Genomic DNA, 17,232 nt, shown 5'->3' with positions numbered 1-17,232 from the left:
CGTGTTCCGCCCGGGAATCCCCCACCCTCCCCCTGGGACCTCACCCCCACCCCAACACACACACACTCCCACTCATCAGGGGTGGGGCAGGTTGTGTGAGAGGTGGGAGGAGGAAGGAGAGGAAGCGATTGGGGGGTGTGAGAGGGAGGCAGGCAGCGGTAAACTGGACCAGTCAAGCAGTAGCTCCCCTCTGGGGAAGAATTAGTTCTGGCCCTTTAAGAGTGAATTCTCCCTTCCCTCTCCTAGTCCTGGCCTGTTGCCCAAGCAAGTAGACTAGTTGTGGACTGGACAGACAGAGATTCACCCTTCTCCGCCTATGACACCCACTCCCCACAGGCCCAGATACCAAACTAAATCCCTGCTTCTAGCCTCAACACCAAGTCCTATTCTCTTCTCTGTTCTGAAATATTGGAGATTCGCCCTAAGAAGTCTGCCCTTCAGGGTGAGGGTTGTTATCACTCATAAACCCCTGGAGGCCCTCAGAGGGCTTCTGGGGGAGAGACCAGGGGGACCCTCTGGCAGCACCAAGCAGATGCAGATGCTCTAATCCTGAGGAGGAAACACAGGCCCAGAGAAGGGAAAAGTTGAACTCAGTCCCCACCCCACCTCCTGGCACCTGCCAAACAGCTGCCAGCAACTCTGCTAAAAATATCAGTCCTCCTCCTGGCCCTCCCTGGTCGTTCTGCTCCTGGCCTGAAAGTTGCCAGAGCTGAGGAAATTCAGGCAGAGGCCAGCCACTTTAGAGTCTTCAAGCTTTACCAGTTTCATAGCCTCAGTCTGAGCCAGCTGTTTAGCACCCCCCCCCCTCGTCCCAGGAGGAGCATAGATGCAGAATAGGGGCAAGAGATGGGGACTGTCTTAACCACCCATTGGTGCCATCATTGTCCAGAGCTCACATCTTTCCTCAGATCTAGGGTGGTGGCTGGGGCACAGAGGGAAGGAGAGGCAATGGGGGACAGAGTGTCTAGTCCTGGCTCTGCCTCCAGCCTACTGACTCTTGCCCTTCTCCTAGTCTTAGGGTGCCCAGCTATATAAGTCGGGCATCATGACCTATTCCCCCACCTTGCTCATCTCTGGGGTGCATGAGGGTTGGGGGTAGACAGGCTGTGACAGGAGCTTGCTATCAGACTCTGACGTTGGATTGTGACGTTTGAGTGTGGTGGGGGTGGAGAGTACCCATCTGTGACTCAGGTGACATCATGGATGAAACCTAGTGGGCTCTTGCAGGTTGTCATGGAGACCTGGGCCAGGCTCTCTGGCTGCTGTGTCAGTTTCCTTGGCAACATTTAAGAAGGCATTGAATTGAGGAGGGCCTGGCTAAGTAAGGTTAGCAGGTTCATGCAGGGCCCTCTTATTCCTGAGTTCCCAAAAGTAGGTAAGAGCTGGGCTAAGGGGAGGCCTGTCCATAGGAAGGAATTTCAGAGGCCTGGGTAGCCCCATGCTGGCTTTGGCTTCCTGGACAATGTCCAGTGCGAAGAGGGAGCCATGAGTCCAGCCTCTCATCAGAGGATAGAAGTCTCAAGAGCTACACACCACTTCCCATCAGGAATCCTGGATAGCTGCTTGTGATGCCTCCCCCCACCCCTGCCACCTGTAACACATACACAGTGTGGCTGGAAAGAGCCCATAGGTGCCTGGAAGATTCTGGCAGAAGTGGATGGGTGAGGGGGATGGGCGGGGGAGGGGGAGAGGAGGAGGTGGTAGCTACAGCCCTTCCCAGCAGGGGCCATGCAGGGAAACACTGCTGGCTTTCCCCTCTGGTAATCTGAGCTCTTGACCTCAGCTGTGTGTCTTCATTGCCAAGGGAACCACATCTACACAGGGCTACTCAGACCCCAGGCATTCTGGCAGCTGCCCCAACAGGCCAGAGACACTCATCACGAGCCTAGGTATGGCCAGGGGCCCTAGGACATGACCTTGAGACACCTCTGCCTGTTTAGAATTGAGGTTGGAGTCAGGCCTAGGGTCCTCTGTCCTTTGTTGTTTACCTCTGTCCATTTATCATGGCTGAGACTCAGTTTCCTCCTGTATAGACCAAGTCTTGGGGATTTTTCTCAGATAAATAACATGAACTGCAGAGGTAAGGTAGCTGGCTCATGTCTGGCACAGGGTAATATCTCAGAAAGAACACTTCTATTTTTATTACTCTTGGTTGGATGGGGCAGGTTGAGTTAATCTGTTGGCACTCTCTTGCTGCTGTACCATTCTCTCTAGGATGGTGATCTGCCCAGGAAAGGGGCAGAGATCTCAGGAATAATGCAAATACCACTCCCCTTTATAGGGTCTCATGCTCTCTCCTTTCTTCAGGTAACAAAATGATGCAAAGGGAACTTAGTTACAGTGTCCCCACCCTTTCTCACTCCTCAACCCAGTGCTCCAGGGCCTCTGCTCTGTTTTAAGACTCCATCCATTCATTCATTCCATTAACCTACAATAAGTATCTACTGTGTGCCAGGCGGTTATCCAGGGAGGCAGGATTATGAATGGAAATATAGCTACATATGTTCATGTGTGTCATCTAACCCCTGGGACAATCTCATTTAGCTATGATTGATTATTCCCATTTAAAAAATATGGTAACCAAGGCCTGAGGGGTCGTGGCCAGAAACACAGACCCAGATACACCTGGCAGAGGGTATCAAAAAACCTTAAACTCCACCACCTTCCACCACACCCCAGGTCCTCACACATCAGCTGGTGTTCCATAAAGTTCCTTTGGCATTGGCTTAGTGTGCACAGATGGTGCCCTGCAGGCAGCCAGGGGCCAGGCACAGATGAGTCAAGACTGTCCAGGGGACTATATGAAATGCCAGATATGGCATGGGCAGCTTGGTATCCCTCACCCACCAAGGCCTGGCTGTCAAGAAGGCCAGCAGAATGACTCAGCAACACCTGCCTTCCCTGTGAGTCCCACTTTCAGCTGCACATAGACACCATGGCCACCTCAGACAATTGGGGGTATCAGGGCAGAGGTTTGCATGTGGTAAGGCCTACAGCTTGGGAAAACTGCTAGAATCTGATCACCTGGTATATCACCCTGCCTCTCGAGAGCACTCAGCTTCTTCATCTGTGAAATAGGGGATCTGACGTATGGAAGGTCATCTGAGATAGGCCCAGAGCCACTTTAAATTTCCACAGAGCAGTCCTAAGTACTGCCATGACTGTCCCTACATCACAGGTAAAAACCAAACAACTGAGCAATGGCTGAGGACTTCACCTCTCTGATCTTAGGCAGCCACATTCAGAGCCTCTCCTTGGTCACTGGGTGACAATAGTACTCCTAAAAACTGATTGTGATGACGATAGGAGTTGGGGGTCTCAGGTAGGCCTAAGCCCTTCTCTAGAGGCAACAGTGTCCCCTGTCATCTAAGCAGCACCTATCAGGCTGCTCAGGTTCTCCTTTATTTCCTAGTTGGAAGTCTTAGAAGGAATTTTTTATTAAGCCCATTTCCTTATCTGCAAATTGGGGATAAGAAAAGCAACCATTACACAGGGTTAGATGGAGAACTATCCAACTAGACTGTAAGTGTAAAGCCCCTGGTCCAATGCCCACTCTTAGGACAGGCTGAAGGTTGTCGGTGGTGCTCAAGAACAGATTTACCAAGTGCCCAGGTTTCCTGTTGAGGCTTCTTTAGGTCTCAGCCCATAATCACTTCTGAGCCCCAGCGGGTATGGTGCGTTCCCATTTATCCTCAGAGAAAGAAACTGCGCCAGAGAATCCCAAGGCAGGGAGCCCTGGGAAAGAACTCCTAACTGGCAGAGCTAGTATCTAAGCCTGAGGTCTCTCCAAGTAACCAAGTGCACTTAGGACCCAGAGCCAGGGGGAGGTGGAGGCGGAGGCCCCAGAACTGAAACATCACTTCATGGGATTGAGCTCCCCTTCTTACTCAACACCTGGGCTATCATTCATCTCTGGGAAGACTGATAGAAAGGGTTCCTCAGGATTCTTTCAGCAGAGAAAGCTGATGTCACTGCCTTGATGAGGAAACAAGACTGAGCATCACCATCAGCTGGACAAGCTATTATCACAAACTTATAAGAGGACAGGTTTATCTTGGCTCATAGTTTTGGAGATTTCAGTCCCTTGTTTGTTGGCTGTTGCTTTGGACCCATGGTGAGGCAGAACACTATGTTTGTGTGACAGAGCAAAGCCTCTCACCTCATGGCCAGGAAGCAAAAGAGAGTAAGAGGGGGTGTCCACTATCCTTCCTGGAGGGTACACCCTCAACAACATGAAGACCTCCCCCTCTGCCTTAGCATATGGACACAATATTTTATTTATTTTTTATGTGGTGCTGAGGATTGAACCCAGTGCCACATGTGTGTTAGGCAAGGGCTCCACCACTGAGCTACAACCCCAGCACCAATTGCTCAGTTCTTGACCAAACAAAAGTACTATAACTGCTGGGCATGGTTGTACACACCTGTAACCTCAGCAACTCAGGAAGCTGAGGTAGGAGAATTGCAAGTTTGAGGCCATCCTCAACAGCTTAGTGAGGACCTAAGCAACTTAGCAAGGCCATAAGCAACTTAGTGAGACTCTGTCTCAAAAGGGTTGGGGATGTAGCTCTGGTAAAGTGCCCCTGGGTTCAATTCCCAGTACTGCAAAGAAAAAAAAAGTGCTGTGACTACACAGGTTTATCTTATATAGATGTCAAAATGAAAGGTCATGTCTCTGTAAATTACTCTCAAATATACTTACATTTATATGCACACATATAAATAAGGCCAGTGTTATAACAGGTCAACAATTGTTGGATCTACTGACGGTGTTTTGGTTTTTTTGTGATTAACTATGACTTATTGAGAAATTAACACACAGATTAGAACTCTCAGTCTTCACATTGTCTAACATTCTTCAAAAACTGGATGTGGTTATGGTAAGGCAGTTTATTCTATTTTATCTTATTTTTATGATGGTGTTTGATATAAAGGTATATTCACATATTAATCTTTCAGTTTTTTTTTGTATAATTTTAACTTTAGTCCCTAATCAAAACACTGGGAGAGATTTTAAAAACAAGTAAAGAACCACAAATCTTTGATCCACCCTACATAGGCACCCATTATAACTACCCTCTCCCAAATCCCAAGTGACTCCGCCAAGATGAAAGATGCTAAGGCATGATGGGAAATGAATATAAATTAAGGGTTTATTACAAAATGCAAAATGTTAGTTTCTCATCATCTATGATTCAAGAAAACAAGCCATAAGCCTTGGGTGAAGCTGAGGCCAGGACACTGGTGTGCAGGCTGAGGGCCAAAGTCAGGCTCAGGAGCGGGCTGACAGGCACTGATTCACAACCTCCAGCAGGTGAGTGTTCTCTAGGGCAGCTGCAACTCGCTCCTTATCTGCAAGCTGTTTGTTCACTGGGTCGGGGAGGAGTGAGAAAGGCAGAATCAAAGCCATGCTCTCTGAGCTGGGGATATAACTCAGTGGTAGAGCACTTGCCTAGCATACGCAAAGTCCTGAGTTCAATCCCCAGTTTCTCTCTCTCACACACACAAAGCCAAGCTCTGACCAGGCTACTAGCCAGTCCACCTCTGAGCTTTAGAACAGTATGTCCCCACCAGTAAGGCTCTTCTGTCCCATCCTTCCCAGGACCCTTGATTAGGGTACCCCAATAACCTGAGTTGACACCTATCCTGCCTTCTTTAGGACCCTTCTCACCCGGCTGCTCATGTCTACCTCCAATATTGCTGAAACCTGACACACTGATCTTACATGCTTGAGGAGTGCAGGAGGGAAGTATATGGTAAGCAGGAGACTTGAGTCAGGCCAGCTTTGGTCTGGGTCACCACCTTCACTGAAAAGAATCTGGCAATTTCCCTCACTCAGTCCCCCACCCCCAATGTTGGCCTATAAACCTCTGTGGTGAGAGAAGCTTCTGACAGCTTAGAGTCCTGGCACACCATCCTCACCCCCAGCCCACACTTACCTGCATGCTCCGAGGCATGGGTCCCTGGTGTGATGTGCACATCCATCTGGAAAGGAGATAACCTAGCCTGAGTGGGTACCCACCCATCAGTCCCCCTTCTGCCCCTTGAACAAAACCCTCAGGCACCACCTCCAACTGAGCCTTCCTCCCAATCCACCCCTGGATTCTGGCCCTTCCATTACACCTCTAACCAATCCACAACCACTCCAACTCTACCCAAAGAACTGGTCAACAACTGTTGATTTAAAGGCCTGCCTAAGCTGGGCATGATGGCATATGCCTGTAATCCCAAAGACTTGGGAGCCTGAGGCAGGATGATTCCAAGTTTGAGGTCAGCCTCCCCAGCTTAGTGAGATCCTGTCTCAAAATAAAACTAAAAAGAACTGGGGATGTGGCTCAGTGGTAATGCACTCCTAGGTTCAATCCCCAGGACAGACATACATACATACATAAATAAATAAATGTATGTCTGTGCCCTATCCTCAATCCAAATTCATGCGCAGCTCCTTATATCCCTTCTGCCACACTCTTCACTACTTTCTGCACTTTCTAGATCACAATTTTTGAAAAACCATGAGGCACATCCCCAGCCCTTGTTATTTTTCTTTTAAGCAGGGTCTCACTAAGTTGCTGAGGCTGGCCTTGAACTTGCAATCCCCCTGCCTCAGTCTCCTAAATCACTGGGATTATAGGCATGCTTCACTATGCCCGGCACCAGATCACAATTTTTAATTTTTGTCATATCAAGTTAGAAAGTTTCCTTTCAGTTCTCAACTAATTGGGATCCTTCCACACTCCACTCTGATGTTCTCTTCAAGTTCATTCTCTCCCTTTTCTTTTTCCCCAGTAGCAGACCAAGACATTTCACCCTCAAATCTCAAAATGAACTGACCTTGAAACGCTGGGGAAGTGAGCGCAGAAGCTTGACTTTGATGGACAAGCCAATCAGGGTGGCCATGCTGCAGTGTGGAATGGTGGGCGTGAAGGCCACTGCCACTGTGCTCTCGGGGTCGCTAACCTGGCAGTGGTGGGGAGATGTCAAGGATCATGGCCATACCCAGTCCAGAGGCCCTCTTCTTGGTTTGTTGCTTTGGACAAGTCACCTATACTTTATGGGCTTCAGTTTCAACATCTGTAAAAACAGGCAAGACAATCCTCCTCCCAAATATACCCCTAAATGTCCCTAAGCTGAAAGCCATTCCCTGATGTACAGAGGAGCCTTTCTGACTCTCCCGAACAAGTTGCTCCCCTCTGACACTGGGAGTGACTCACCTGAACCCGAACTTGCTCTACTACGTTCAATTCCTCTAGTGTCAGTGGATGCTCCGGGTCATTGATGGAGCGAATAAGATGTGTCAAGTGAAGGAAAACGGACTTGTGTGTTTTTGGCCACTCAGAACCCTCCGCCAGGAATACCTGGCCAGAATACTCCTCCATCCGCTGCTGGACATCACTTCTCCGCCTGCCCCAAGACCCCCCAACCCGCCCGCGCCCAGCAGCGGCGGATATCAAAGATCTCCCGCGCGTCGATGCTGTCGGGAACCTGCTCGTCTTCCTCGCCCGCCGTCACCGGCCGCTCCCCAGAGCGCTCATAGATGAGGGGGTTAGCGTTTTCCAGGAGGCCACCGCCCACTCCACTGCCGCCGCCCACCATGCCGGAACCGCTGTGGACCCGAGTCAGTAAGCTCTTCCGCTCCTACTGGCGCACTTCCTGGGAACGGGAAGAGGGCGGGGCGTCTTTACGGGGTCATGCGAGGGACAAGCGGCGCTGCGGGTTCTCAGCCCCGGGTTTCAGAGAACGGTTGGCTGCTCCGCGGCTCGCCTCTTATCCTCGATTCTGGGAGTTGATCCCAGGGGTGCTCCACCACTAAGCTACATCCCTTTTTATATTTTATTTTTAAACAGGGTATAGCTAGGTTGCCCAGGCTGGCCTCAAGTTTGGTATCCTCTGCCTCAGCCTCGGGATTACAGGAGCCGCTGTCTAGCTAAGAACTAGGCTTTGGCGTACTGGTTACTCGGACCAGGAAATAACTGACATTTATCGCAAACGGGCTGAGAAGGGACCCGGCGACGCTGCACACTGCGAGCCGGTTGGGAGCTGGAACGCGGAGGCCACGGCCCAATTGTCGGAGGGCACTGACAGCTGAGGTTGAGCCCCGCACCAGTTTTCCTCCGGGATGTCCGGCTGGGCGGGCGCTCCGGTGCCCAGGCTAGCTCTCTCTATCCCGGCAGTGTTCTCGGTGTTTCAGAATCTTCCAGTGATGAACCTGCCTCCCCCGCAGAATCGGACCTGGGATTGACCTGCCGGGCCCCAAGAGCTGGGACCAGCAGGCACTCTTTAATGTTAAATGTTTCTCAGGTGGATAAGGGGCACTGAAATCGACTCTCCATGGAGTGGGGAGAGTGAAAGCCCTGCTGATGGGGAGGTCAATGAGAAGTGCACATTCACGTGTGCATTTCAAAAGATGAGCCATGATTGAATAGGGAGGGGCCCGTGCAGACCCCTCAGACCGCGAAGCGGAACCAATAAACTCTGCTCCAGAAGATGATGAGCTTTCAGGGTTAATGGCTCAGCCACACCTCCCTGCCTTTGTTTAAACCGATCCCTTCACCAAATGGAAGGTCCATTCTGTTCATGTGAGGATTCCTTGGCTTCTCCAGTTACAGTTCTGAATCATTAAACACCATATCCCTGAATGCCTCTCTTCTGTTCCCAAAAATCTAACCAAGTTAAGGGAACAATGAGAGCAAGCCTGGGCTGGAAAGTCCAGGTACATACTGAAGGACACTGGCTTTCTCTTATGCACTCTGGGAGCATGTTACTTTATCTGTAAAAAGCTACTTTCTTGCAGGCACACCAGGACTGTTGCTCCTTGGGATACTGGCCATACAAGCAAGCTAATGCTGATGATGTCACTACTTCTTCAGTCGAACATATAAGACCCCTTTCTGAATGGGGATAGGCATGGAACTGAGGGCACTGTGGAAGGGATGCATGTCCTTGTCCAGCCAGCTACCAATGGACAAAATGCTCTGAGAGTCAAGGAGGCACTTTTTGGCAAAGCACCTTGAGGGACAGAGGGACAAAGGTGCTATCTGTTTGGCTTGTCCACACTGAACTCTTGTTGGTGCAGTCACTGATCTGCTGTAAGCTTTACCCTGGAAATCATGTCTCATTTGCTGTCTCTGAGCACTTTCTTTGTCCTTACGGCAGCTTACCCTATTGCCCTGGCACAACTGGCCTGTGAAAATGACAAACTTTCTGCTTCCTTCTTTCTCAACACTTCCTACTTTCTCAACACATTTCTTTCTTTGGGCCACTACTGCAAAGATAGTGAATCAATGAATCCAGGTGTGAGGAGAGGGTTCCTAAGGTTCTCAGAAGGGCTGGCACAGTGCCTTGGAAGGTGGACAAAGCGGGTAGGCAAAGGGGAGATGGCCCAGCTCCCCCCACTGCCCACTAGTTCCATGACCTCTGCCCAGTCAGGGTGGCTCTCCAACAGCGCCCACCTCTCCCAGTGGTACCCATTGCCTCAACTTTTCCCTGCTGGTTCCAAACTCTATCTGAGCCTGGACAGGTCCTGCTCCACAGTGGCCTGTGGGTGAGCATGGTGCCCACAGCAGCAGAAGAGAAGGTGCCAGGAAGTAGAGAGGTGGTGGAGATGACGAAGGAGAAATGTGACCATCCCATAAACCCCCAAATCCCAGGGTGACTCCCCTGAAATCAGAGAGAGAGGATTAGGCCTGCCTAAGGACACCTAACATAAAGGATTGAGTCCACTGTTAGACCTCTGAAAGCCCTGGAGGGGCAGGTCAGAAGAGAAGCAGGGATTGGGACATTTCTCTCCAATATATGTGGCTGTGGCTGTATCTGCTACTGACCTTCAGGTATTACTATTACTACTATTACTACTACTAGTACTACTAATACCTTTCCAGTTATGTTTGGCTCTAAGTATTTTGTCCCCTCTGGCCAGAGAAGCACCTGGAATCCTCTAAAATGTCCCCAGGCAAGGTTACTGGCTTTCTGGGACACAACAGCCCTTCTCACCACATGACCCCCCATCATACCACATCCCAAAGCAAAACAGGGAGGCTGTAGGTTCCCCTCACCCATGGACTGGGCCACAGACATGGCTTGGGTTTCAGGACAAAGGTGATAGTGATCTGCACATGTCAGAAGGCTCCAGGCCCTTATCAGGAATAGTTGCCCGGAGGGTACCATGCCCAGGGTGTCTGCAGCCCTTGATCTCTCTCACCTCAAAGGTTTCTAGTGTGGAACCTGACCAGATTCTCAACACTTTCCCAGTGTAATCTTCCCAGGGGAATCCATGCTCACCTCACCCCGATGGCCCGCCCCTGCCAGGCTTCCTTCCTTACCTGCAGTTGATCAGGCTCTTGGAGGACACCAGGACCTTCCAGACAGGAAAATCTACCCAGCCTCACTGATGGATCCTCTTCAGGTTGGCTCAATCAACATATAAAAGACCCTGACTCCAGCAACAGATACTGCAGGTTCCTGAGGAGGGGAGTAGTGATGGCTTCTTGGGGACTCAGCCCTCCACAGTCACTGTGGCAATCCACAGGGCCAGGTACCAGTAGCCAAGGAACAGGTGTATGTGCTTATAGCTGGAGACTCTGTGGGAGGGATGATGTTCCCTGAGAGTCTCGACTTGGGCTGTGGGATGCCCCATTACTCTTCTATGGGAAACTAACTTCTATCCACTCAAGCACCGCCAGTGTGCTTCTATGGGAAACTAACTTCTATCCACTCAAGCACCGCCACCTATGCTATTTCAGGCCTGAATGGGTACACGGATAAATGATGAACGTCAACACAGGCCCAAAAAGGTTCCAAAACAGGCCCTTAGAGACACGATTTCCCAGCTTCAGGAAGAGTGAGATCTTAGGCCCTCAACAATCATTAGTCCTCCCCGGAAGTCTGGGCTCCATCCCAGCTTCCACAGAGCCTCTGACCTCTACCTTGTTAGGAAATGACTTTAAAGAAAGGCAGAGCATCAGGTGGAGCAGGGACTGAGAGTGTCTGGGAGCAAATCAGGACCAGAGGTCCAGTGTTGACCATTGCACAGCTTCTGGAATACCTTAATCCATTGTTACTAAGTATTTTAGTCAGTTTTTTGTCACTGGGACCAAAAGACCTGGCAAAAACAGGAGGAAAAGTTTATGTGGCTCACAGTTTCAGAGGTCTCAGCCCATAGAAAGCTGACTACATACCTCTGGGCATGAACTAAAGCAGAACATCATAACAGAAGAGTATGGTAAAGAAAAGCAGCTCAGGACATGGCAATTAGGAAGGAGAAAGAAAAAGTGTAAGTCCCAAAGACAGGTCCCCAGTGACCCACCTCTTCCAGACACTCCGTACCTATCTACAGTTACCTCCCAGTTAATCCATATCAATGGATTAATGAACCAATTAGGTCAAAGCTCTCATAACCCAATCATTTCACCTCTGAACTTCCTTGCATTATTTTACACATGAGCTTTTGGGGGACACCTCATATCTAAATCAGAACACCAGATGTCTGCACAATGCTTAAGTCATAGAGACTCTGAACCTATTAACTCTGACTCTGCTTCCCATGCTGTATAAGAGGACTTCCTACATCTCAGCATCTACACAGCCACCCACACCCATGAGGGCTCTAACCTGCCTGTAAGTGTCAGACCATGGCCCATTGCAGTGTGGATCCTGATGAGAAGTCTCTCACTATCAAGTCCAAGAAGGCCTCTTACACAGGGTGGGCAGCTAACCCCTGTGTATGGGTTCACATAGCTCTGGTTGCTTTCAGGGGTCAGAAACTGTAGCCCTTTCATAAGTTCAGGGTATTCAATCAACTCATTCCTGGGAGACCCACTCAAGGACTACACTTTGAGGTCACCCAGGCCCCCAGCCATGGGTTATCTTTTGGAACAAAGAGATTAAAAGACAATTTAATTAATATTCAGACAGAATAATCAGGGAAACTTTCCTGTTTACTACTTTATTTCCATAGCTGAATGTGAAATGGAGACAAAGTTATGCAAAGTCAGGTTTGGGATATATGTGAGCATGCTGGGATTAATAAGGAAGGGGAAAAAGTAACTCAGTGGGCATCAGAAAATGTCTGAGCTCTGACTTTGTTTCCTGACCTTGAATGTCCCCTTAGGCCTTCAAGGTTATGTGTTATGTGGTGGATGAGATCTTCCTGTCCAGGCAATCCCAGGAGCTGCTGACCTCTACTGATTTTCTACATATTCCTAGCATCACTGGTGTCAACAATGATGAGTATGGCTGGATCTTCCACATGGCAAGGCCCAGTTCCAGGTCCTTAAAATCCTGAAGATCTCATTGTGTGTGTGTGTGTTGTGTGTATGTGTGTGTAAGTATAGCTCAGGATTTCAAGGCTTACTACCCCAAATTTAAGACTTTCCTTCCACCTCCCAGCTCATAGGTACTGATGATACCCAGATGGAAACAGAGGGACTAGGTAGGCTCTTTCTCAGAGTACTTCAACACTGATGGTGAGGTTCCTGGGGTCCTGCCCCAATGGAGAGAACACCTCTACATTCCTGCTTATGTAGGAACCCCAGGAACAAAGGCTAAATTATGTACATATTTTTGGATAAAGTCTTCCCAGAGTTTGGCCCTCTCCTCCATTCTCAGTCCCATGGCAAGCCCCATCTCTGGACCCTGAGGCTGCTGACTCACTGTCCTTGAGCCTGCCTAACCTAACACTCCCTGATCTCCTGCCAAATGCAATGACCTGTTGATGGAGGAGACAATGAAGACCTTCACACCCTCCAAGTCCAATTACAGAAGATAATGGACTTCTTGTTCATGATCTCTGAACACCAAATAGTACATTATCATTGTGAGTATATCTGTACCTAAATCCTGGCTGCCTAGGGGGCAGTTCAGAGCTGTGAGTCTCATAAGAGTTCTGGTATCCAGGTCCTGAAACAAGTCTTTATCAGGTTCCTGGTCCCAAGCACCTGATGATCCTCATCTCAATAAATCCTCATGGCTAGTGTAAGAAGCAACCATTTCCTTTACTTTACAGGTGATAAAACTGAGTTATTAACACTTAGTGACTTTCCCAAGACCACACAGCTAGAAGTCCAAGACCTGATTTAACCAAGGTCCTTCCTGCTGCCTCTGCTCCAGCCTGGGACTCCCCATTCCACTGTCCAGATTCAAGCCAACTTTGGACCTACATATCTTATTGCCAAGGGTACGGCAGGAGAGGGGTACGGCAGGAGAGGGCCACCACATGAGATGAGGAGCCACCCACACATATCCTGTCAACCCCCCAGTTCCCATCCTCTACTTCTTTGAGTTCCAGCATTAGTTCAATTTCTTCAAGGATATCAAGCCACCTCACACGAAGGCCAACCATGGCAAAGAAATTATCGTTGTCTTTGGATCCTACATCAAGGGCAGCAGAGGTGTCTTCTTTATTTCCTAGGAGCCAGGATGGCATTCTAGTGGGCAGGAGTGGCAATTTATCCCATTGTACAGATGAGGAAATTGTGGCTTAGAGAGAGGATGGGATCTGGTGTCTACCATCTTACAACTCTAAAGTTCATAACAGAGTTAGAATCTAAGCCCTTTACCACTTCAATCTGTTTTCCTTCCATTTGTTCCCACCCTAACCATGGTGGTTAGAGTCATAATTGTTTCTTTTTTTTTCAAAAAAGGCATAGTAATGCTTTCTTAAATGACTTCCCAGTTTTAGAAGGAATAAGGAGGCTTCTGAGCCAAAGACAAATTCAGGGTGGATTCAGTTAGAAGCTGAGATGAGTAAGGGCAGGGTGGGCAAGCAGAGGGCCTGGCTCCAGGACTGTTGGGGTAGGGAAGGGACACAGGCCTGGGGTCCAGGGACAGGCTACAGCTAGGGTGCTGAGTGTGGCACAGGAGTGGACAGCTGGATGGGCTTCGCCAGACCTGGATCCTTGATTTCTTCTTCCCCATAGTTGAGAGTTGAGCTCACTGAGGAGGAGGAGCTGCTGAGTAGGAGGATGATGAGGTACTGGGCCAAAATTACTGGAAATGAGTGAAAGAATGCACCACCCATCTTAGCCTCCTTCGAGACTTGTACTCATCCAGCGTTCCCTTTGTTTGAGGTGACTTCATTAACACACATGTCCTTAATCACAACGTAGCCCCCTCGCTTCAACCCAAAGACCCACTCTAACAGAGGGCATCTTGTGTGTGCCATTACCTGGTCCCTTTCCAATGACCAGGAGGGTGGGCCCTAATGCAGAGCTTCCATCAGAAGCCCTGACAGGGAAGGACAAAACAGGCCAGGCTCTGTCCCATGTGGAAAGTCTACAAGTAGAAAGTCATTGCTCTCCTAAATTAGGAAACCTATCCCCATTGCCCATGCTTCCTGCCTGCCTGGATGCCTGGATGCCTGGCATGACCAAAATCAGGGGGCTCAGGGCCCTGAAGGCCCACAGGTTGAAGTTCTGGACCAAGACTCTGCCCCAGAAGATCCAGGAACTTAAGGGGGCTGACGACAAGCTCAGAGCTGTAGCTCCATGTCAGGGAGGGCTGGGTGGGTGGAGTGCAGGTGAGGTCTGCCTGTGGTACCCACACACGCCCACCTAGGAGCCAGTGTTGACCCCCTCATTTCATGTAGCCATTCATTCATCCATTGAGCCAACACCTACAAATAACTTACCTCACAATGTTCATTGCCCAGGCTGCTGTGGGTCCTCTCTCGTTAGACACACTCAGTCAATCCCCCCAGGAAGCTGTGGATGGGTAAGCCAGTGGATGCCCACCTTCTTGCACACCCCACTGGTCCTGTGTCCCTTCCCAGCTTCTTTATCTCTCCTTCCCTGAACCCTCTTTCTCCTCTCCTCACAACTCTCGTACCCTCCCCACTTCAAGAGAGGTGCTAGGGGAATGTTGCCCTCTCCTAGATAACAAAAGCCCAGTTTCATTTCTCAGCATGTCTCCCATGTTTTCTTACATGGAAGAGGCCAATACAATACCTTTACTCCAAATGTGCCAGTATCTTAATTTATTCGGGCTGATGTTATGAAAGTATAATTTGGGTATCTTATATACAACAAAAGCTTATTGTTCACAGTTCTGGAGGCTGGGAAGTCTAAGATCAATGGTGCCAGATAACTTGGTATCTGATGATGACGGCCTTTGAATGGCACCTTTTCACTGTGTCCTCAAGTGACAGAAGAAACAAACAAACTCTCACAGGCTTAATTTATAATGGTGTTGTAGTAACCTATCTCCTGTTGCTATAATAAAATACCTGAAGTGAGTACATATAAAGATAAGAGTTTCATTTGGCTCACAGTTTTAAAAGTCCCAGTTTGGTGCTGCCATTTCTTCAGCCACTCACAAAGGCTCCCTTCAGCCTCACAATATTTTGGGGAAGTGGGGAGGGAGATGGCTAAATGTGGAAGGGGATAGTATATGGGGTGACCTTGATGTATAAAAATCTGCACCTGTAGGACTCACAAGAACTGTATTAATCTCTACCTAAAGCAATGATCCCAATGACCTAATTACCTTCCAATAGGCCCCATCCCTTAAAGATTCCACCACTGTCATGACCTGCATGGTGTTTACTCAGTTGCCTGAACTAGGGTGGTGAGTCAGATTAGAAATATTAACGGTATGAGAAATTTTAGAAATAAAGACAAGACATGGAAATAAATAAAAAGCAGGTGGCACGGTGAGATGCTCTAGCTCTGATGGAGACTGGATCTAACCACAAAATGGAACCCATGCCCTTTATTTATATGGATAGGAACACCAGTGGGATTCAGTATGAAGAACCTTCCAAGGAAAACAGGATGAAGATGGCAAAAACAACTTGGTTGGGGCTTAGCAGGTTATGCCCACCTCCTCTACTTCTGGGCTGCTACATTTGAGCCTAGAGCTGTCTGAGACAATGGGCAGGGTGTCTGCATAAACGGAGTGGTCTTGTATCAGTGGGATTTCACAAAAAGTTCTCAGAAGAGCAACACCCTACCTTGAGATGGCTCAAACAAATTCACAATTCATTCATGGCCCCCGACACACTACCTGTCACCACTCTGGACCTTCCAGCATATGAATCTTTGGGGGGACAAATATGATCCAAAGCATAGAGGGCATCAATCTTATACTTGAGAACTCCACCTCATATGTCACCTCTCAAGCATTCACCTGCTAATACCATCACATTTGGGATTTGATTTTAACATATAAATCTAAGAGGGGGGAAAAACTTTCAAACTATAGCACATAAGTTCCCATACTTCAGCCACCAAGGTTACCAATACTAAAAATATAAAGGTCCCTGACATTACCTATTGTCCCCCTATATTGTTATATTGTCATCTATTGTTGACATTTATTTTTGTCTCAGAGATGTGATTGGCCCCATTTTTGTGAGAAGAAGGACAGGGCATGACCATTGGCTCCTGGCTTCTGGCTGGCAATGGGATGTTGAAGGGAGTCAGGTGGGTTCCTTAGGATCCTCACTTGTGAAGTTTGCTCCTATATTTTTTGATCTGCAGACTCTGAGGACCATATTGACATCAATCATTGCACAACTGCAAGGAGGTTTAACTCCCAACCTTTCTTGAGGTCTTTCTTGAGAATGGAACTAGAAGACAGAGGGTCAGTCTAGCAGAAGAAATTCTTCGTATCTAGATAGATAGATAGATAGAAAGAAAGAATAGATACAATCACATACACAGATATGCACCTGGGACTTTTCTTAAGTTCACATTTTTACTGTTATTGTAGCTACCGTCAATGCAGGGGCCTCTGAATGATTGTGCAATAAGTGGCAAAGTTTATGAGGACCTTCACCCTAGCAGTGGTAGACAGCAGGAAGAAGCACTTATGTTATCCAGTTGACATAAAGAAGCTTGTAACATGACTCTGAGTGGGAGGATCCTCACAACTCAGCTGTGAATTAGATCAAGAAAATCAGGGCAGAGAAAGCATCTGCCCAGGCAGGAGCTAGGGCGATGGCTTGGAGCAGAGTGCCCTGAAAGGGAAACTGAATCCACAGCAGCCTTGCTGATTGGGTGGAGGTCAAGGAGAAGTGGTGCTATCAGTATGCTGGCTATTCAGATTCGAATAAATGCTTATTGGTTCCCAAAGATGCTAAGAAGGAACATAGATGGTGCTGGGCTGTGAGTTTTCCTCTAGGAAATCAAGCTGGGTTGAGGTACTGGGTTCGATTCTCAGCACCACGTAAATGTAAAAATAAAAATATTGTGTGTCCACCTAAAACTAAAAAAAAAAAAAAAAAAAAAAAAAAAAAAA

At 48.5% G+C, this 17,232-nt stretch overlaps 1 protein-coding gene across 1 annotated transcript; it reads right to left on the bottom strand.

Annotated features, from left to right (window-relative positions):
- Positions 1-5,135: 5,135 nt before the first annotated feature.
- Positions 5,136-7,635, bottom strand: Ciao2b (cytosolic iron-sulfur assembly component 2B). The gene is made up of 5 exons (XM_015488638.2): positions 7,449-7,635; positions 7,212-7,291; positions 6,832-6,957; positions 5,940-5,985; positions 5,136-5,370 (listed from the first exon to the last, which is right to left on the bottom strand). Exons 1-5 carry the CDS (start codon positions 7,591-7,593, stop codon positions 5,273-5,275), a joined length of 495 nt encoding a protein of 164 aa, XP_015344124.1. The 5' UTR covers positions 7,594-7,635; the 3' UTR covers positions 5,136-5,272.
- Positions 7,636-17,232: the final 9,597 nt, after the last annotated feature.

Source organism: Marmota marmota, unplaced genomic scaffold (assembly GCF_001458135.2).
Source record: "Marmota marmota marmota unplaced genomic scaffold, marMar, whole genome shotgun sequence".
Taxonomy (NCBI): domain Eukaryota; kingdom Metazoa; phylum Chordata; class Mammalia; order Rodentia; family Sciuridae; genus Marmota; species Marmota marmota.
The sequence above is the reverse complement of the archived record's forward strand: the minus strand, read 5'-3'. Positions and strand labels throughout refer to the sequence as shown.